The following is an 18979-nucleotide window of genomic DNA, read 5'->3' on the forward strand; positions in this document are numbered from 1 at the left end:
AGTGGAGCAGATGGCAAGAGACGTTGCAACGTGGGTTCAGGTCCGGGAGGTGCCCGGTCCTTCACAGTATGAGGTACTCGTTGAGACAATGCCAAATCCGTGAGCTCCAGCCCTTTAGTCCATTCAGCTACCAGCAGCGCTACCAGAAGGTCTATACCCCGCCTTTGACTTAAAGATAAATAAAAGGTAATGCAGTGTCAGAGCTAATTTCAAATCAAACCAAACCAGCAAGATCTTTTTCTATCAGACTTGAGAGGGAACTGAAAAAGCGCAGAAGGAGTAATTCTCCTAAATTCAATCCATCCTAATCTACTCAACACCTGGCACGATTCATTGTCCTATCACGGAATAAAGTGATAGCAGAAGCTAATGAAAGGCTCCCTAGACAAAAGCACAGGGTATTGCACAGGAGCATCTCTTCATGGGTTCAATTTTATAAAAAATACTCATGTCTATGAGTATTAATGCCTGAATGCTGACTCCTTCTCATCCTTCTTCACCTTTTATATTTCAGTCTTCGTCCTTTACCAAGGCCTAAATTTGTCTTCTGTATCCAGGCCAACAGTGTACAAGGGACAAAGCATTCACTATTTTACATGGAAATATGTGGGCCTTGCAGAACAATTACCCTTCAGTTGTTGTGGACTGGATGCACAGACATGGACGCGTAAGGATAAATGGGTAGGATAAAGAGGTGATATTTTTTATAATTTTTACTTATGAGGAGGAGAGTGCTCGTTGCTCTAGTAGACATAGACTTGAAGTGAAAAGGAGATTAATAGGAAAAGAGGATTAATTAGTGGGCAGAGATGAAAGAACCAACAAGCAAATGCTTGTCACACAACAAGTAAACCTTACCTCTACTTGTTGACAACAAGATTGGGCTCATATTTAAAGAAGCAATTGAGACCGGTTTGTCGGGAAAAACAAAAATGTCGTGTTTCTTTCAACAAGCATAAAATGGAAAGTCTACGATTTTATAAAAAAAAAAAAGAAGAGAACAGATGAGCCTAATAGGGCCCTTATTTTTTAGTTGATTCGATTGCCATACTTCCAATGCACAAGTCTCTTCATAGGCTGCAAAGGATCATTGTTTTTTCTCAGGAATTGGCTATTTCTTAGTAATCATTTGATCACGTGCCCTGGCAATCATGTGTGCATCATCAAGCATCAATTGCTCCATCATCTCTCTCCTCTCTCCCTATCTCTGACTTTGCATGAACAACCTCATTTTGAATCCTTTTGGGATTCCAGAAATCCTTTCGCTTGTTGGTGATTATCTAGACCGAAGTGACCTCTTACACTGTATTCGTGTCTCCAAGGCCTTCCACAATACACTTGTCAAATTCATATGGAAAAAAATACAGACTGGATCTCATTCAAAGGAGCCTACTTTTGAGGCGCTACAGAACTACAAGGAACATATTGAGGAGCTTGTATTTTATAACATCTTCCCACAGAAGTTCAGGTTATTACAAGGCTGCAAGCGCCTCAAATATATCAATTGCTCTATGAGGTCATCCCAAGACTTTTCAATCCCGAACGATCTTTCCAATCTCATCAAGGCTCACAGATCCACCATTACAAAGTTTTTGTTTGAATTCAAGTGCCCTGGTTTACAAGAGATATGGGGAGCATTAATGGAATGCACCCACCTAGAGTACTTGAAGATTTATGGATCACAAATAAGCAGTGATGAAACCGATCTATTCTTTCAAGTTTGCAAGAAAGTTAAGCATTTAGATATGTCTCACGTATGTATCCATCAACTTCCTTCCGACTTCATGGATGACAACGCGGACAACTTCATCTTCCCAAATATAAACGCATTATATTTTCATCATACCAAAATATCCAACCCTCCACATCCGTATACATCATCATATTGCCTCGGCATGTTGACAAGGAGATGTCCAAGACTACGTTCACTGGTAGTTGCTGGGAATCAGTATGATTTCTACAGAGAGGCATTCCTCTATCGTCCTTTCGCACTGCCTGACCTATCAAAAATATGGCTTTATAACATGAAAATAAAGGACGAGGATATGGCAGCACTCCTTAAACAGCTGACTGAACTAAGACAGTTATTTCTTCAAGGGTCTGATTTCGGTCCACTCTCTATCCGGGAACTATTAGCGGAAGAGCAAGAGATTCTGGAGGATGGACATATAATACGAAAAAGAAGGAATAGGAGACTCTGTGATACAGTTGAAATACTGGAATTCATTAAACAAACTGGAGAAATTGATGGCGTTGTTCAAGCGATCCTGTCCAACTGTCCACGATTGAAGGAACTACGGGGACCTAAGATTACATTGACAGAAATTATCGCTGGTGCAGAATGGATTAGCACTGGACTGACACATATGTCAGTCAATCTTGAGGTTGATGTTGGCCTGGAGAGTTCAGAGGGCCCACAGATGCAGCGTACTGCGTTTAGACAACTTGGCAAGTTGACCCAATTAAGGGTTCTTAATTTGACTCCAGATTATTCATGGAATGAAGAAGTTCGGACACTGGACTTGAGGCTAAGATCAGGATTGGATGAACTAGTCAACCTGAAGCGACTTTTTTGGTTATTCTTCGAAGGCGATAAGCATCAACGAATGCAATCTGAGGATGCGACATGGATTATAAACAATTGGCCAAGTCTTAATGACGTGTATGGTATTGTGAACTGCGAGCCAGGTGCACGTACATTAGTAACTGACATACTCCTATCACACGATATTCTCGTAGAGTATCGTACTTTTGACTAAATTTAAATAAATAAAAAAAATATATCCGTTCCTTCACATTCACATACATCGTTACATTGTCTCGGCATGTTGACCTGGGGATGCCCGCAACTATGCTCGCTAAGATTTGATAGGTATCAGGATTCTACAGGACAACGTTCTTTGATCATCTTTACACGCCGACAAATCAATTAGATCTATGCCTACCATGCATGATGGTAAAGGACGAGGATATGGTGGCTCAGGCAAATGATCGAACTAAGGCGGCTAGAAGTCCCCTATTGTGAGTTCGGGCACTCTCTATCCAAGGATTGTTAGCAAACGAGTAGAAGGTTCTGGAAGATGGGCACATTATGTGCTCCTATTCGATTCGAACATATCGAATTCGAATGGGTTCGAATGCATTCGAATCGAAAATGAATCATGGTAAGTTCAAATGATTCGAATGGCTCTGGATAATTCGAGTCATTCGAGTATCGAATGGCTTGAATGGTTCGAATCATTCGAAAAGCAATCGAATTTAAATATCCATTCGAACATGAATCGAATCTGAACTTACCTTATTCGAATAGGAGCACTGGACACAGAGCATGAGGAAGAAAGGTTCGGAGGCTCCGCAATACAATTGAGAGACTGCGAATAAACGAGCAAAGCGCACAGTCTGATAATATTGTTGAAGCGATCCTACTCAATTGTCCACACTTGAGAGAACTAGTGGGACGTAAGACTACAATAGCAGAAATTGTCGATCACGCAGGTTAAGTCGATCTCACCAGGCTATAAATCCTGCTTGAAACTGATGTTCCTCAAAGATATGCAGGGTCATACATACAACAATCTGCCTGCCCACAACAAGAGCACGAGCCACATTGTCCTCTTTGTATGGTGTACAACAAAGAAAGAAAGAAAAAACAGTGAGCAATGTGCTGTAGCTGGAGTAAAAGGACGAGACCCAAAGTACAAGCATATTAAAACTCGCATACTCTGTTTTTCACTCACATACTCTGTTTCTCACTCGCATAATCAGCTACTATTCACTATTCTTTATTACACATTTTGCATTGTATTGTATGGAAATAAAAATAAAAATAAGAAATAAAATAAAATTAAAATAAAAGTAAAATTAAAATTAAAATAAAGTAAAAATAAAAATAAAATAAAAATAAAAATAAAAGTAAAATTCAAAATAAGAGTAAAAATAAAAGTAAAGTAAAAACAAAAGTAAAAACAAAAGTAAAAATGAAAATAAAAATAAAAATTATATAATAAAAAGCAAAAAGTTAAAAAAAAAAGTAAAATAAATATACGTGTATTTGATGTCAGAGCATTATTCCACTTCCGATCGTGAGAGTCTCCTCATTACCGTATGAGTTATAACAGATGTCTTCAAGACTCGTAAGGAAAATCTGTCCATAAACAACCACATGAACTATATTACTCTCGAGCTGTCACTTTAGATGTATCGCCCTCCTTGTAACCATCAAATAAATCGATATTGAGCTCATCAGTTCAACTGTGTGCAAAAAGCATATCTCATAAAAGTATTTTATTTTCTATAGCAATATACAATGGACAAACTAGTTTAAAGACTGAGTGGTTTGCCACCATAGGTGTTTGAAAACTTATTCAAGTGGATATTAAACCAGCGGAATGAACCGTCATGATAAACACGGCCCCATTTATCTTCATTAAACTCAACATTTGGGAAGCTGTGGGAATTATCAGATGCTGCTGCGGCCAGGAACGACTCTGTCAAGTTTGTTACCGATGGCTTTACAAGTCCATCGAGAAGTCGGATCTTTTTACCACTTGGCTTCAAACATTTACTTAATAAAAAAAAATATATAAAATAAAAACAGGCTTTGAAGCTCAGTGAATCATCCAAAATGCACGAGGAGTCTTGGATTTGTCCAGCATCCACCATCGCTCCTCCTATTGACATCTTGCACTAAACAATAAAGCACCAAGAACACAGCCAAGTGCATCAAAGCCTCTCACGCAGTGGTTGCTGCTAGTGTCTGCAACACCGACGCCATTGCAACCCACACACTCTCATCCTCTACAGCTGCGTGCTTACACAAATTATTATAAAAAAGGATGGGGGCGAGGTGGTGGGTTTGTTTAGTGGTAGGGTAGACAGTGGATAATCACAGGCGAAACAAAATGAAGCTACACATATATTGTATGCTAACTTGGTGCCGGCGACAAGGGTACTTTGATGGATCCTAACAAGAGTAGGATAGACTATTGTGATGACTATGCTCCGGCGGGTTGCCGTTTTTCGAGAGTGTGGTACAATCCTCAGTATACCACTTCTTTTTTTTATTTTTTTTACTTTTATTTTTACTTTTATTTTACTTTTATTTTTATTTTTATTTTTATTTTTATTTTTATTTTTATTTTTATTTTTATTTTTATTTTTATTTTTATTTTTAATTCTATTTTTATTTTAATTTTACTTTTATTTTAATTTTATTTTATTTCTTATTTTTATTTTTATTTCCATACAATACAATGCAAAATGTGTAATAAAGAATAGTGAATAGTAGCTGATTATGCGAGTGAGAAACAGAGTATGCGAGTTTTAATATGCTTGTACTTTGGGTCTCGTCCTTTTACTCCAGCTACAGCACATTGCTCACTGTTTTTTCTTTCTTTCTTTGTTGTACACCATACAAAGAGGGCAATGTGGCTCGTGCTCTTGTTGTGGGCAGGCAGATTGTTGTATGTATGACCCTGCATATCTTTGAGGATGGAATGTTGTTCTCTTTCTCCACCTTGTAAGCATATGAAAATTGACGAATGATATCACAGGTGCACAGATTATTGATTTCAATTCCCGCTATGCCGTTTTCTTTTCTTTTTTTTCTTGCATAAAAGCAAAATGTCGTATTTGTATTGCTATTCAGTCAATACTTTGAGATCACAAATTGGTTTCACTTACTATTTTCCCTGAGCGATTACAAAAACCACTCAGCATTCATCCTTTCTCCTTTTCTCCAAAGCACAATCCGCCAAAGAGCCCTCGCCGTCGACAGCAAGAAAGTATATGTCTATATAATGCATTATTTTGTATTATTCATTATATTTGACTCAATGGTTCTTTCCATACTCATTCATACAGCATTTGGAGATAAAAAAGGTTAATTTTACCGAAGATGGACAATGTCTGCTTCTCTTATCTGCCGTGTAAATGTTTTGACCAACCAGAAAACAGAGTTTTCATGCGAACATCTGACCGAAGGCGTCATGGCGGAAAAATAATAATTTTGTGGCATTGCCCTCTGAACGCGTTATCTCTTTACATTTCAAATATTTATTTTTTACTCACTCATTCGCTTACTATTATACTTCACAATGGCTTTCTTTATTGCTGACATATGATGGCTATTAGTATTATTATTTAATACCTTTGGCAGTGGGATACCAAGTTTCCTTTGCGTTGCTGTAAAACGTCATATCGACGACACAAAAAGAAAAACAATTTTCATAAATACCCTTCGTCTCCCCCTCAGCTTTTCTTTTCTTTTCTCCTCTCTTCACCCACATCCTCTCCACCTCCCCTTCACATGCCTTATAAAGGCCACACAGAGACCATAAAAAATGCTCTATTCCAGCCGTGAAATACAATCCACTATAGAGCCGTCATCAAGTAAGTATCTAGCATATGTATGGCTTCGTTTTGTCTTGCCTACCGTCACCCACTGTTTAGCTATTGCTAAATGAGTCCAGCAGGTCCATTAACTTACTCCTATTTTTTTGCCTTTGTCCTTCTAGTCATCACAAGAAACACTACCGATGGATGCTCAGCGGCGACCATCCCAAAGACTGCAATAAGCTCATGCAGTGCTTATCGAAATGGGGCCCTAAGCGGATCTGTAAGTACTCTCTCTTATTGAGTAAACATATTGCACTTTTTTTTTCTTTTTTTTTTTGGTGTTGCTGTGTTATGCTATTCTTTATAGTATTCTAACCACGCTTTTTTTTTTTTTTTTTCTTTTTCTTTATTTCTTCGGCTCTTTCCGTAGAGGCCTATCCGATTCGATAAGGGCTCCACTCCGTCCTACCATCGGAGCCCGGGGGCCCCTCCGCCGGCCTCTCTGCCGCCTCCTCCGAACTCCTCATCTGCTCTGATGGGGGGTTCCACTCCGTCGGACCCTCACGACTCCTTGAGGAAGGACCATTGTGGTGGCGCTAGAGAACTTCTAGTCTCTGGGCCTCACTTGATCCGAGTGCCTCTGGGGATTTCGCGTAGGGACAGGATGACACACAGTTGCGGTAGCCTGAGAATGGTAAGTCAGTACCAATGAATTATTCACTGGGTCCTGTAGAGCTCGAGCTTCGGCCGTCAAGGAGATTCCCCCTCCAGCAGGATCAGGATCAGGAGCAGGAACAGGTGTTACCGAGGCCTGGTAACATCTAAGGTAGGTGAAAAGAAAGACACAAAGAGCATATTAATTCTGTTTTACCTTTGCTTTCGTTCTCTCTGGTTAGGTGGAATCTTTGGCAACTCGGTGCTCTATAGGGCTTTGTGAATAGTTCATTGTTACTGACTTATCATCCTTAGGCTATCCAATTAGCGATGCTGCGCCAGGGACGCCTGGTCGTAGTGGGTGCATGGCGTAGAGGCGTCATGTTGTGTGACCCCTGTTTCCTGCCGTCTGAACCAAAGGTGCTCTGGTCAAAGTGAGGCTCCATTGATTAGTTGTTCGATAGACCACTGCAATGGGACTTTTGCTTGGAGGAGCGAGGCCTACGATCCATGGAGGAAAGCAGAAGGCCTGGGAAAGAGCATCAGACCGAGGTAGGGCGTCTGAGGAGATAGACTCAGAGCTAACAGCCAACAGCCAACAGCCAACAGCCAACAGTTCACAGCCAACAGTTCACAGCCAACGGCCAATATAATAACCCCAAAAAAACTCCAAAAAATACTTAAAAAAAAAAAAAAAAAAAAAAAAAACCAAAAAAAACCAAAAAAAAAAAAAAACCAAAAAAAAAAAAACCAAAAAAAAAAAATCAAAAAAAAACCTCCCTGAAGCCAGAAGCCAGAAGCCAGAAGTCAGAAGTCAGAAGTCAGAAGCCAGAAGTCAGGAGCCAAAAGCCAGAAGCCAGGAACCAAAAGTCAAAAACCAAAAACCAGACACCAAAAAGCAGAAGCCAGAAGCCAGGAGCCAGAAGCCAGGAACCAAAAGTCAAAAACCAAAAACCAGAAACCAAAAAGCAGAAGCCAGAAGCCAGAAACCAAAAAGCAGAAGCCAGAAGCCAGAAAGCAAGCAGCAGATAGCAGCCACGTCAGCGCAAAAAAAAAAAAAAGAAAAAAAAAAAAAAAAAAGCCAACAAGCTCACTCCACTCAACCAAAAGAAACCTCATTGAAAGCCAGCCAAGGCCCAAAGCCGGTAGAAGGTTGCCTCAGCCATACTAGCCAGAGATTGCCTCAACAAAATCAAAGACAGAAAACCTTAGTCAAAGCAATCGAAGGCAGCCGCAATTAATCAAACACAATTTGCCGCAATCAAGGAAATCAAAGACTACCAAAGCCAAAATCCATCAAGGGTAACCTGAAAGAGCCCAGACAATCAAAAGCAGCTAACCAAGGGCAGCCAACCCAAAGCTAGGTCACTAGGCCCAGTCAACCAAGGTTACCAAGGCCAGTTAGCCAAGGCACCATCAAAGGATATGCTAAAAAGCATCATCAAAAGAATCCAAGCCTACTAGGAAATATCCAGCCATGCACACGTACCAAGGGCATTGCCACTCTTGGGCCAAGATGCAGCTTGGAAACCACAGCAGAGAAAACAATTAACAATAAATATTAAAAGACAAGATCAGATATAATGATCTTTGTCTTTTGTCTGAAAATGTGATGGATCTGTGATTATTGTGAATGCAAATGTCCTCAAATAGGAATAGAAGATTAGTAGCGACAATCAATAGCAAAGCCAATGGACTAAACTGTGTCAGCTTATTGGTAGCAAGCTGATTAGTAATACATGTATATAGCTAGGAACAGTGCCTAGGGCTCTAGTGGGGCTGTTGGTATGTGGTATACATAAAGTTGTATGTGTTGGCTGCTAGGGGTGATTCGATATGCATTGCTCACGCTAAATTACTTCCCCCAAATGTACTTTGCTTGAAAATTAAGGCCGCTTCTTTTTCTTTATTTTTTAAGGGTTCATAAACACATTCTGGCGACTAACGTTGGGCATGAGCAAATGTATGCTGCCTCTTTCATCAGCTCACTTGAAAACAAATTTAATATAAAGGAGATTGTTCACAATATTCATAATCCCATTAGGTCAAGTAGTTATACGTACCATGACTACAAACCGCGCCTCTTGAGAGCACTCATCATATTTCCAAAAAATGAACCAGGAAAGAGGGAACCAAATGTGCCAATTTTAGCATTTGTTATCGTCCCTATACCAATAACCTCTTGGGGGACAGCGGGCGCTGGTGTAAAATTCGTGCGCCCCTATAGCGAAGTGTCCCCATGCTTAACCTAAGCATTTCAAATGGTAGTCGTTTAACAGCAAGGGTTCTATGGCTTTCCGTGTTTACTTATTTTTGTTTAAAAAAAAATAAAATAAGGTCATATCTGTGTGACAAGGTATCTCTTATTCCCTTCCGGTTTTTGTTTACGTAGCCTTCATCTGCCAGATCTTCACCGGCGGCCTTTGAACACGTCGTATTGGGGAATTCTTGAAACAGTTCCAATTTATGGCTGGGGTTTTCTTCATCTACATCAGACTGCCGCTATTTCTTCGTCTGCGTTGCGTCATAGGCGAGTAGATCCAGAACAGGGCCGTTAATAGAAATCGTTTCTTTGAGCTTGAATCAAGCTATATCTTTGTCTTGTGGCTGCAGGGTACTTTGTCCCGATATCCATGTACCATGCGATCCCTCCAATTTCACAAAAGAGAGCCTGTATCAAGACCCCTCTTGTTCCCTGTAGCCATTCCAACATTGCGGCCTTGGGAGGAATGTCGAGGAGCAGAATACGCTCTAACAGCTGCTTGGTGTCTTCGTTCACCCAGAGGATGTGTGTTCAGACAGGTACACATACTCGGGTGACCAGGAGGACGCAGGGAAGTCTGAGTATTTTTTCACTTTTTGTTCTCCCGCAAAAAAAAAAAAAAATCAACATCGCTCATGTCTTCGTTAGTTTTCTCGACATCGAACTATAAAAAAAAGACTCTCCAAATAGAGATCATTTGATCGCGGAATATGCATGAAAATACTTTACAAGGCTAACTATTGCGTTCATGTAATGCTCACAGAATAAATCTTATTGGCTAGAAACAAAATAATTCTGACAAGGCCAGTGCGTTTCATAAGCTCACTTCATCAGCAACTCTCCTCTCTTCAGAGAATGACATGATGGGCAACATCAAATTGAATCCCTTGGATCTCCCAGAAATTGTTTCACGCGTTGGTGATTTCCTCTCTCGAGGTGACATCGTCCATTGTCTCCGCATCTCCAAGACTTTCCACAATACACTTGTCAAAACCATCTGGAAAAGGATCATTCTTCGTGATTCAAAGTACCCAACTGACGATGAAGCATTACAGAAAAACAAGGAATATATTGAACACCTCGAGTTTCATTTTGGCTTTCCAAAGGAATACCTAGCGCTGCAGGGCTGTAGCCACCTCAAGTGCATCAGCTGCATTGTGGGATTATTACGGGATACTTCAGACCTGCGCGATCTCTCTAATCTCATCAAGGCCCACAGTTCCACAATTACCCAGTTGTATTTCGATTGTTCGGATTTACGAGAGATATGGGAAGCATTACTAGAATGCGCCCATCTTAAGAAACTAAGCATTTGGCATTCAAAAATAAGTGGTGGTGAAGTCGAACTCTTCTTTCGAGTCTGCAAGAAACTTAGCTGCTTAGATATGGTCGGTACAACCATTTCTCAGCTACCCGCCGACTTCTTGGACGATGATACGGATACATTCATTTTTCCAAATATAAATACACTAAGCTTTTATGAGGTCCAAATAACCAACACTCCACCACAGCGCACATCGTTGTATTGCCTCGGTATGTTGGCAAGGAGGTGTCCAGGATTAAGATCATTAAGCTTTCATCCTTTTCAAGAGATCGCTGAGACCATAGAGCAAAAAGATGTTGATTTCTGCAGGGCAGCATTTCTTAATCATCCTTACATACTTAAAAATGTATCGGATCTATCCTTTTCATGTGTGGAAATAAAAGACGAGGATATGGCGGCAATTCTCAGACAGATGACAGAACTCATAAGGCTAGAAGCTCCATGGTGTGAGTTCGGACAGCTCTCTATGCGGGAATTACTAGCAGATGAGCAAGAGATTTCGGATGATGGGCGCATAGTACGGAAAAGAAGGGATTGGCGGCTCTGCGACACAGTTGAAACGCTTAAATGTAATAGAAAGATTGAGAGAACTGATGGCGTGATTCAAGCGATCCTATCCAACTGTCCACGTCTGAAGAACCTGTCGGGGGCTGAAATCAGATTGACTGAAATTGTCGATGGAGCAGAATGGGTTAGCGCTGGACTGACTGAAATGCGGATTCTGCTTGAGGTTGATGTTGATCCAGAGACTGCAGAAGGCATGGCGAAGCAGCGTATTGCGTTTAGACAGCTAGGCAAGTTGGCTCACCTGGAGATCCTTGATATAACAGGGTGGTTCCCACAGCTTGAAAACATTCGGACGTTGGACTTGAGATTAAGAGCAGGTCTGGATGAACTAGTCAACTTGAAACGTCTATGGACGTTATCATTCAAACATGATAAGTATCAACAGATGCAACTTGAGGATGCGACTTGGATTGCAAATAATTGGCCGAAAATTAAATATCTTAGAGGTGTTGTGAACAGAGAGCTAGACACACGCAAGTTAGTGACTGACTTACTCCAATCTCACAATATTCACTCCTTGGATCAATGTTTAGAATAATAAAGAAATTATTGCTTCATGATAAATATAGTTTTGATACCGTTTAGGAAAATCAACTTCCTTAATGGCGAAGCTATGGCTACAAAGGTGAAGATAAAATAAAAAGTGCCCTTCATAATTCGTCTTGCAAACTTATCTAGTTGTAAGGAATGTAATTTATTTGAAAAAGCTTGCCAGGATCTTTTACAGCTAGCTTCGATACCGATAAAAGCGATGATCTTGATTGTGTTAGGGAAGGTTCGCAATGGACAATGCTTGAGACCTAGTTGTGGTAGCTATTATTCTGTAGTTAATAAACTAATTGGTACGACCTTCTATTCCCTTTGAAGTTACCCGTGCCTATAAAGAGAATATCATCGTGGTGCTAATACTATCAACATTAAAAAAATAGCGTTCTGGCAAACGTGGGAGCCACTCAACTCACAACACTCCTATGCTCTCCGATAGAAAAAGGATAGATTAATGGGCTTTGATTACTTCCTGACTCCATGAATAAGAACCTGTAGTTGTTAAGTGCTGAATAGGATGGTCCTGGGATCCTTATCATAACCTCATCCATTCCTCCGATTCCCCTGCGAAATACACTCCCCTGCAGCTTCCATCACCAAAGATTTAAAAAAAGAAAATTATTTAAGTACCTGTGCACTCAAAAAAAGTCTGCACTAAACCTTTCAACTTCTGACTACAAGGTCTACAGGAAATTACCCTCCAACAATGCCAACGAAAGCTCTATGGGAACCATGCATTTCTTTCAGTACTCCCGCCATCAGAGGCTATACAAGCCGTGGAGACGGCTGATGCAAAATCTGATGCAGATGTTAACCGATGTAGAACCTGGCGAACGACGGCCGAAAAGGAGCGTGTATTGCAAGCGACCACTGAATGGGGTGATAATACGAGATTAGTAACATATGCTTAATGTAGGAGCAAGATACCGTCATACCAGACAATATGGCCAAGAAGCTTTCCAGCAAGAACGTATGGATTATAACGCCAGAATCGATCTCGTCCGCTACTGATTGGACACCTCTTATGCCGCATCATGCATCAGTCTTGTGCGAAATTCTGAATGTAATTTTGGTAAACACCATCAGTTGAGCACACACGCACAGGCCTGCAAATGCTGAGCAATTTTGCATCCCATTGTCATTAAAGCGACTCCAGTCGGATAGAGAGCGTTTCATCACATTGATCTCACTCCATCATTTGTTTAATTACTCCATCACCTGTTTGATCACTCCATCTCCATCATCCACTTCGCATGATGGACAACCCCAAATTGAATCCTTTGAAGATGCCAGAGATCATTTCACTCATCGGCACCTTCCTAGATCGAAAAGATGTCTTGTGTTGTATTCGTGTCTCCAAGGCTTTTCACGATACGCTTTTCAAATTCCTCTGGAAAGAGATCAACGTGAAGTTACAGTGTCCTACAACGAAAGCATTGGAGAACAACAAGAAATATATTGAGGAGCTTGTGTTTCAGTACAGCTTCCCAAAGGAGTACAGATCTTTGCAAGGTTGTGCTCACCTCCAACACATCAACTACTCTGGCCTATCTCGGCATTCTTCAGACTTATATGATCTTTCCAATCTCATCAAGGCCCACAGATCCACCATCACCAAGATTTCATTCTGTGGTTCAAGTTTACGAGAGATATGGGGGGCGCTAGTGAAATGTATCCATCTTGAGACGTTGGTAATTATTGACACAAAGATAAGCAATGATGAATTTAATCTCTTCTCTCAAGTCTGCAAGAGCCTCAAGCGCTTGGAGATGTACATCGTAAGCATCGAGCTACCTCTCGGTTTTTTGAGTGATGACACGGATGCATTCATTTTCCCAAATATGACCACACTATTCTTTGAATTTGTCGAAATATCCAACCCTCCACATCCGTACACAGCAACGCATTGCTTTGGTATATTCATTAGGAGATGTCCAGGACTGCGCTTAGTATCTCTCTCTGATTTTTATATGGAGAATTTTTTGGAGCGAGATCAGGATTATATTGACTTTGAGAGGGCAGCATCCCTTCACCACCCCTGCATGCTGATAAATCCACAAGAGCTATACCTCACCATGGAAACAAGAGACGAGGATATGGCGGCACTTCTCAAACAAATGACTGGATTAAGAGAGCTACATATTCTAAATTGTGATTTCGGCCCACTCTCTATGCGAGAATTGCTAGCAGAGGAACGAGAGATTTTGAAGGATGGATTTATAGTACGGGAAAGTGGGTGTCGGAGGCTCTGCGATACAATTGAGCAGCTGACAATCAATAGCCAAAGTGAGAGGGCTAATGGCATTGTTCAAGCGATCTTATCCAATTGCCCACGTCTGAAGCACCTGCGGGGATCTAAGATTACAGTGACAGAAATTGTCGATGGAGCAGAGTGGGTCAGTATTGGCCTCATCACTTTGACCATCCAGCTTGAATCTGATGTCGATACAGAGACTGAAGAAGGCATGGAGAAGCAGCGTGCTGTGTTTAGACAGCTAGGCAAGCTGACTCAACTAACGGGTCTTGGTTTGACAGGGCAGGGCTTTGGATCTAGAGATGTTCGAACGCTGGACTTGAGTCTAAGAGCAGGTCTGGATGAACTAATCAATCTGAAGCGCCTGGGTATGTTATTGCTCCAATACGATGAACATCAACAGATTCAGCTTGAGGATGCGGAATGGATCGTAACTAATTGGCCAAATATTAAGCACTGGTACGGTGTTGTAAGCAACGAGCCAGGCCCGCGCCGTTTAGTGACAGAGTTCCTTCAATCGCACGATATCGTCGTCCTATTTCCTAACCATGGGTCTCTTGAATTCTAACTATTCCGCAAATAAACGACGATGTGGTTGCAATTGTGTAGATGATAATAAAAACAGCTTTTATAACTCATGTGGTGTTTTTACCAAACTGTAAAAAATAAACTCTATTTAGTAATTCTTGCCCGGGTCTCCTGCAGCTATACCACTTGCTTGAAGGGCATATTATTAAATGATATAAAACTATTCTTGTGAAAACATGGGATGAGAATGGCCGCTGGGATCCAGTTGATACAACTCTGCTTGTTACAATTGATTACTCCAAATAAAGTTGTTAAAGTTGTTAATAACAGATTATTTTTAGTCACCACTTGGTGAAGAATGCAAATCAATCGAAGAAATGTTCAATTCTCTAAGAGGCCAAGAATAGAAGATATACTGATGCTTTGTTTTTAGTAGGCGAAAGCAATACCCGAACAAAAAAATGAACGATATAATATGATCGTATTGATAGTATCAGGTGTCTAGTATGACATACTAGCCGTACTGCGTACCAAAATAACAGAAATGTTTTTTTTTTTTTTTTTTTTTTTTTTTTCCACAAACACACTGATTCTAAGCATCCACAAATAAAGATACATTGATACTAAAAACGCTCCGCACAAATCCTATGTAGCAAAAGTGGAAAGAAGGAAAGAAGTGATTAAGCAGAAGACTCGGTCGAGGCATCTAGAAATGGCATGCCTTCCGTGCATTGCAAGCGAAACATACTGGCTAGCATCAACATGTAGTGTCTGCTTTTTTCAAAGACAATAAAATATTCAACTTCATTTTGCATGGGATTTGTGTGGGCCATATTTTAGTACATGTATCAAAGAAAGAAGATCTTAGTATCACTTTCCATGGGATTTGTGCGAGTAAGTTAGTATCAGTTGCATCTTTGTTTATGAATGTCTAGTATCACTTCCATGTGCTCTCAACAAAAAAAAATAGGCGCTCGGGGCGGGGATGGAAATGATACTAATATGCACTGAGGTAAAATCCGCAAATTTTCCAACATTAGTACTAAAATCTGATATTTATTGTTGTGATCCAAAGAAGGGGAAGGTGGAGCTACTAAACATCTGAGAAGACACATAAAACAGTTTAGCTGGCAAGCAAAAAGGTAGGAAGATTCCATTAGGCTCTAAATAAGAGCTGCACATCTTATTGGCCAGAAATAAAAATGTAGTGGCAAAGCCGCCGAAACGCGTCACACAACCTCGTTTCATCTTCTCAACTCTCAATTGAATCCCTTGAGTCTTCTGGGAATTATTTCAATTGTTGGTGGCTTCCTCCCTCAGAGCGGCATTGCTAATTATCGTTGTATCTCCAAGATTTTCCACAACACACTTGTCAGATTCATCTGGAAAAAGATCTTTCAGGAAGATTTAGGATATCCTACTGGTGAGGCACAATAAGAAATATACCGACGAACTTGAGTTTTATATAAAGCTATCAAGGATTACTGCTCATTACAAGGGCGCCATTGTCTCAAATACACCATCTCCTTTGTGAAGCTATTTTGGGATTTTACTCCTTCTCGTGATCTTCCCAATCTCATCGAGGCCCACAATTCCACAATCATCAAGCTTAAATTGCACCATTCAAGTTTACGATATATATGGGCGCATTACTTGAATGTGTTCACCTTGAAGACTTGAGTGTTAATGGTATACCTATACAGGAAGATGAAGTCGATCAATTTTTTCAAGTATGCAAGGAAATTAAGCGCTTGGGTATGAGCAATGTAGGTATCAACCGCCCAACTCCCAACCACTTGAACAGCGCCATAGACACATTTATTATTCCAAATTTGGACACATTATACTTATTTAATGTCGAATGTCGGAATATCCAACCTTCCACAGCCACACACGTGGTTATATTGCCTTGGTATGTTCACTAGAAGATGTCTAGAATTACAGTTATCGTTATGTCATTAATTATATTCTCATCCCAGACTCTCCATAACACACTTGTCGGATCCATATGGAAGCACATCTTTGTGGCAGATGATTCAGGGTTCCCATGGGAAGCGCTACAGAACAACAAGGAGCACATCGAGGAGCTTCATTTATTTATTAACCTACCAGGGGATTGCAGGTCATTGAAAGGCTGTACCCGCCTCAATCGCGTCAGTTATGATATACCAACACGCTCTTCAATCTCGAACGATCTCCTCAACCTCATCAAGGCCCATAGATCCACAATCACTAATTTTTCGTTTATGTATGGGTATTCGGGCTTGGGGAGATATCAGAGACACTATTGGGATGCACCAACCTTAGAATCTTAGAGGTAACAACTCGAATATAATCGAAGATGAAGTCGGGCTATTTTTTCAAGTCTGCAAGAAACCTAGACACTTGGAAATGCGTACTGTAGCGATCTCTCATCTGGCACAGCTTTCCCAAGCAGAACTTGAACCCCTTGGCCGACCTATATGGGATTCAACGCCCTCTTGTAAAATGGGAGAGCGGCCCGTTCCTTGCGCCACCCGAGACGGCCTAAGGATCGTGGCGATGGTGAAGGGGCGGGGGTACGAGTAGCCATCCCAGTATTAACTGCATAATATTTCCTAGCTCTAATGGGGTCACTCGACAGTGAACATTGATCTATTTGTTCAGTACATGATCGACCGTGTGCTCCAACCGGCTTCACTTGCAGCACCAGCCGTTACCGACCAAGTAGGGGAAAAGGAAGGTGCGGGAGCAGATATTTTAATGGCCCAACAAAGCTTTATTGAATTTGGTCTTCACACTTTGCTCGAACCTGTCCCCTCGAAGTATTCAATATCTGGCCCCAGTTATTACATGCTGCTTGGGATTGCGCCTCAGGGGCGCTTCCATTTCTATTCATAAGGTTAGAACATTGTATGACAGTCATAGCGGAGCCCTAATTGAAGTCCTCCGCCCGGCAGCAATAATATAAACAACTTTGATCTCCTTGACTTAAATAGCACCACGAATATCGACATAGGTGAACAAGTCCTCGGTGTGGATGTAATTGTCCGCGAGGAGATTACGTTCAAAGATCCAGGCTTGCTCGGACTACTCTTCCCATGGCTGTTTCTTGCTGAACATGGGTTCCTAGATTAAAGTTCCCAAAATTAAGTCTTGAATTAATCCCGATCCGGTTGAGGAAGCATGATCAAGGCTCTCATAAAGGACTATGCCAAGCTATACCTGAGTTCATCGGACCGCTGATGGGCACAAGATATGTACTCCCTTGACCCCCTGTACTACTTCACAAAAGACGGGCTTCACAGTTCGTTGATGAAGACAGCAAATCCATCTATTCGAGGGCGGCTTTTAATTGCTGGAGATATTATGAGTATTTTTTTTATTTTTATTTCCTTTCTTTACCTTCCTCTCTCCTATCACTCTAGAGCACCGCAGTAAACTCAAGCTAGAGTATGAACGATTTAGGATATGAACCGAAACCCTGTCAGTCTGCCTCATTCAGCATCGAATGGAGAGACAAAGATAGTTTTATTATAAATATTAAATCAAACCTTTGCAGGCTTAAGGCTATATATTAAACAAACCTTTGCAGGCTTAAGACTAAATACTGTTACATTGCTTCTCTTTGAACTCTCTTGCTGCTTTGAATCCAGATATAAAAAGTGAGGATATCGATGTGAGTGTTTGCGTGATTGCCGCTGCCGCTATTGCTGTTGCTGTTAATGTTTCTGTTTTAGGTTTAGAGCCGCAATCCTCAGTTGCATAATGTCTCATATGCTTACTTTCTCTTTCGGATATTTCCTACTCATGGGGCCTGGGTTTTGGGCTGATCAAAGCTGTGGAGCCCTCTACTGCATCAGTCTGGATAACGTGGTCAGGTTGCGAACCAGTGGATTTAACTGATGCCGATGATACCACTGTTGATAACAAGGCTGTTGCTGCTGTATCGTGAGAAGAACGTACATAGATAGCAGCCGCGCCATTTCGATTCGATATTGCAGTTGCCTCGTCATCTTTTGCTTGAGGCACAAGGTATGGTTCAGATTCCCATACTGATTCCCATATCGTTTCCAATTTAGTTGCTGGACCACGCATAAGCGTTCTGTGCATTTGGTTGGGATTGCGATTATTACAGTTGCTTGATCGCGTCCACGAGTAGGACGACGAGACATCGTTAGCTATACCACTATTTGACGACGGTGTGTTGGGATTGCGATTGTTATAATTGCTTGATCGCATCCACGACGAGGGTGATGACCAATCATTAACTGTATTAGCAGTTAACGATGGTGGGGTCATTGGGGTATAGCTTTTTATATCCTTAGCACGGGAGGCACCTGATCTACTGTACTGGCTGCCTGCTATTTCTCTTTGCCCTTGTTTCTTTTCATTTCGTCGTCTCTTTGACAGCTGAGTGTCATGCTGAGCAGGGCTGTCTGAGGGCTCTTTGCGTTTTCTAATGGAATGTGGCACCATAGTAGTTGGCGGTGGGGTAGCCGCTATTGCTGTTGTGGTTAAATCTATG

At 41.2% G+C, this 18979-nt stretch overlaps 5 protein-coding genes across 5 annotated transcripts; 4 read left to right on the top strand and 1 right to left on the bottom strand.

Moving 5' to 3' along the window:
* Window positions 1-1217: 1217 nt before the first annotated feature.
* Window positions 1218-2759, top strand: BCR41DRAFT_401190 (hypothetical protein; the record flags this gene model as incomplete). The annotated part of the gene is made up of 1 exon (XM_022029203.1): window positions 1218-2759. The coding sequence occupies one exon, from the start codon at window positions 1218-1220 to the stop codon at window positions 2757-2759; it is 1542 nt and encodes a 513-aa protein (XP_021876491.1).
* A 10116-nt stretch (window positions 2760-12875) lies between these two features.
* On the top strand, window positions 12876-14560 carry BCR41DRAFT_362955 (hypothetical protein). The gene has a single exon (XM_022025802.1). It carries the CDS (start codon window positions 12944-12946, stop codon window positions 14510-14512), a length of 1569 nt encoding a protein of 522 aa, XP_021876492.1. The 5' UTR covers window positions 12876-12943; the 3' UTR covers window positions 14513-14560.
* A 1552-nt stretch (window positions 14561-16112) lies between these two features.
* Window positions 16113-16787, top strand: BCR41DRAFT_401193 (hypothetical protein; the record flags this gene model as incomplete). Its single annotated transcript, XM_022029204.1, has 2 exons — window positions 16113-16238; window positions 16398-16787. The coding sequence occupies 2 exons, from the start codon at window positions 16113-16115 to the stop codon at window positions 16785-16787; spliced, it is 516 nt and encodes a 171-aa protein (XP_021876493.1).
* A 76-nt stretch (window positions 16788-16863) lies between these two features.
* On the top strand, window positions 16864-17589 carry BCR41DRAFT_401194 (hypothetical protein; the record flags this gene model as incomplete). Its single annotated transcript, XM_022029205.1, has 3 exons — window positions 16864-17016; window positions 17119-17276; window positions 17451-17589. The coding sequence occupies 3 exons, from the start codon at window positions 16864-16866 to the stop codon at window positions 17587-17589; spliced, it is 450 nt and encodes a 149-aa protein (XP_021876494.1).
* A 666-nt stretch (window positions 17590-18255) lies between these two features.
* BCR41DRAFT_425999 (hypothetical protein) lies at window positions 18256-18930 on the bottom strand (the record flags this gene model as incomplete). The annotated part of the gene is made up of 1 exon (XM_022030665.1): window positions 18256-18930. One exon carries the CDS (start codon window positions 18928-18930, stop codon window positions 18256-18258), a length of 675 nt encoding a protein of 224 aa, XP_021876495.1.
* Between the last annotated feature and the right edge of the window lie 49 nt (window positions 18931-18979).

Source organism: Lobosporangium transversale (genome assembly GCF_002105155.1).
Source record: "Lobosporangium transversale strain NRRL 3116 chromosome Unknown BCR41scaffold_58, whole genome shotgun sequence".
Taxonomy (NCBI): Eukaryota; Fungi; Mortierellomycota; class Mortierellomycetes; order Mortierellales; family Mortierellaceae; genus Lobosporangium; species Lobosporangium transversale.

What these genes read in the sequence shown, in the direction of transcription:
- BCR41DRAFT_362955 (XM_022025802.1), top strand. Translation starts at nt 12,944, where the DNA reads ATGATGGACAACCCCAAATTGAATCCTTTGAAGATGCCAGAGATCATT.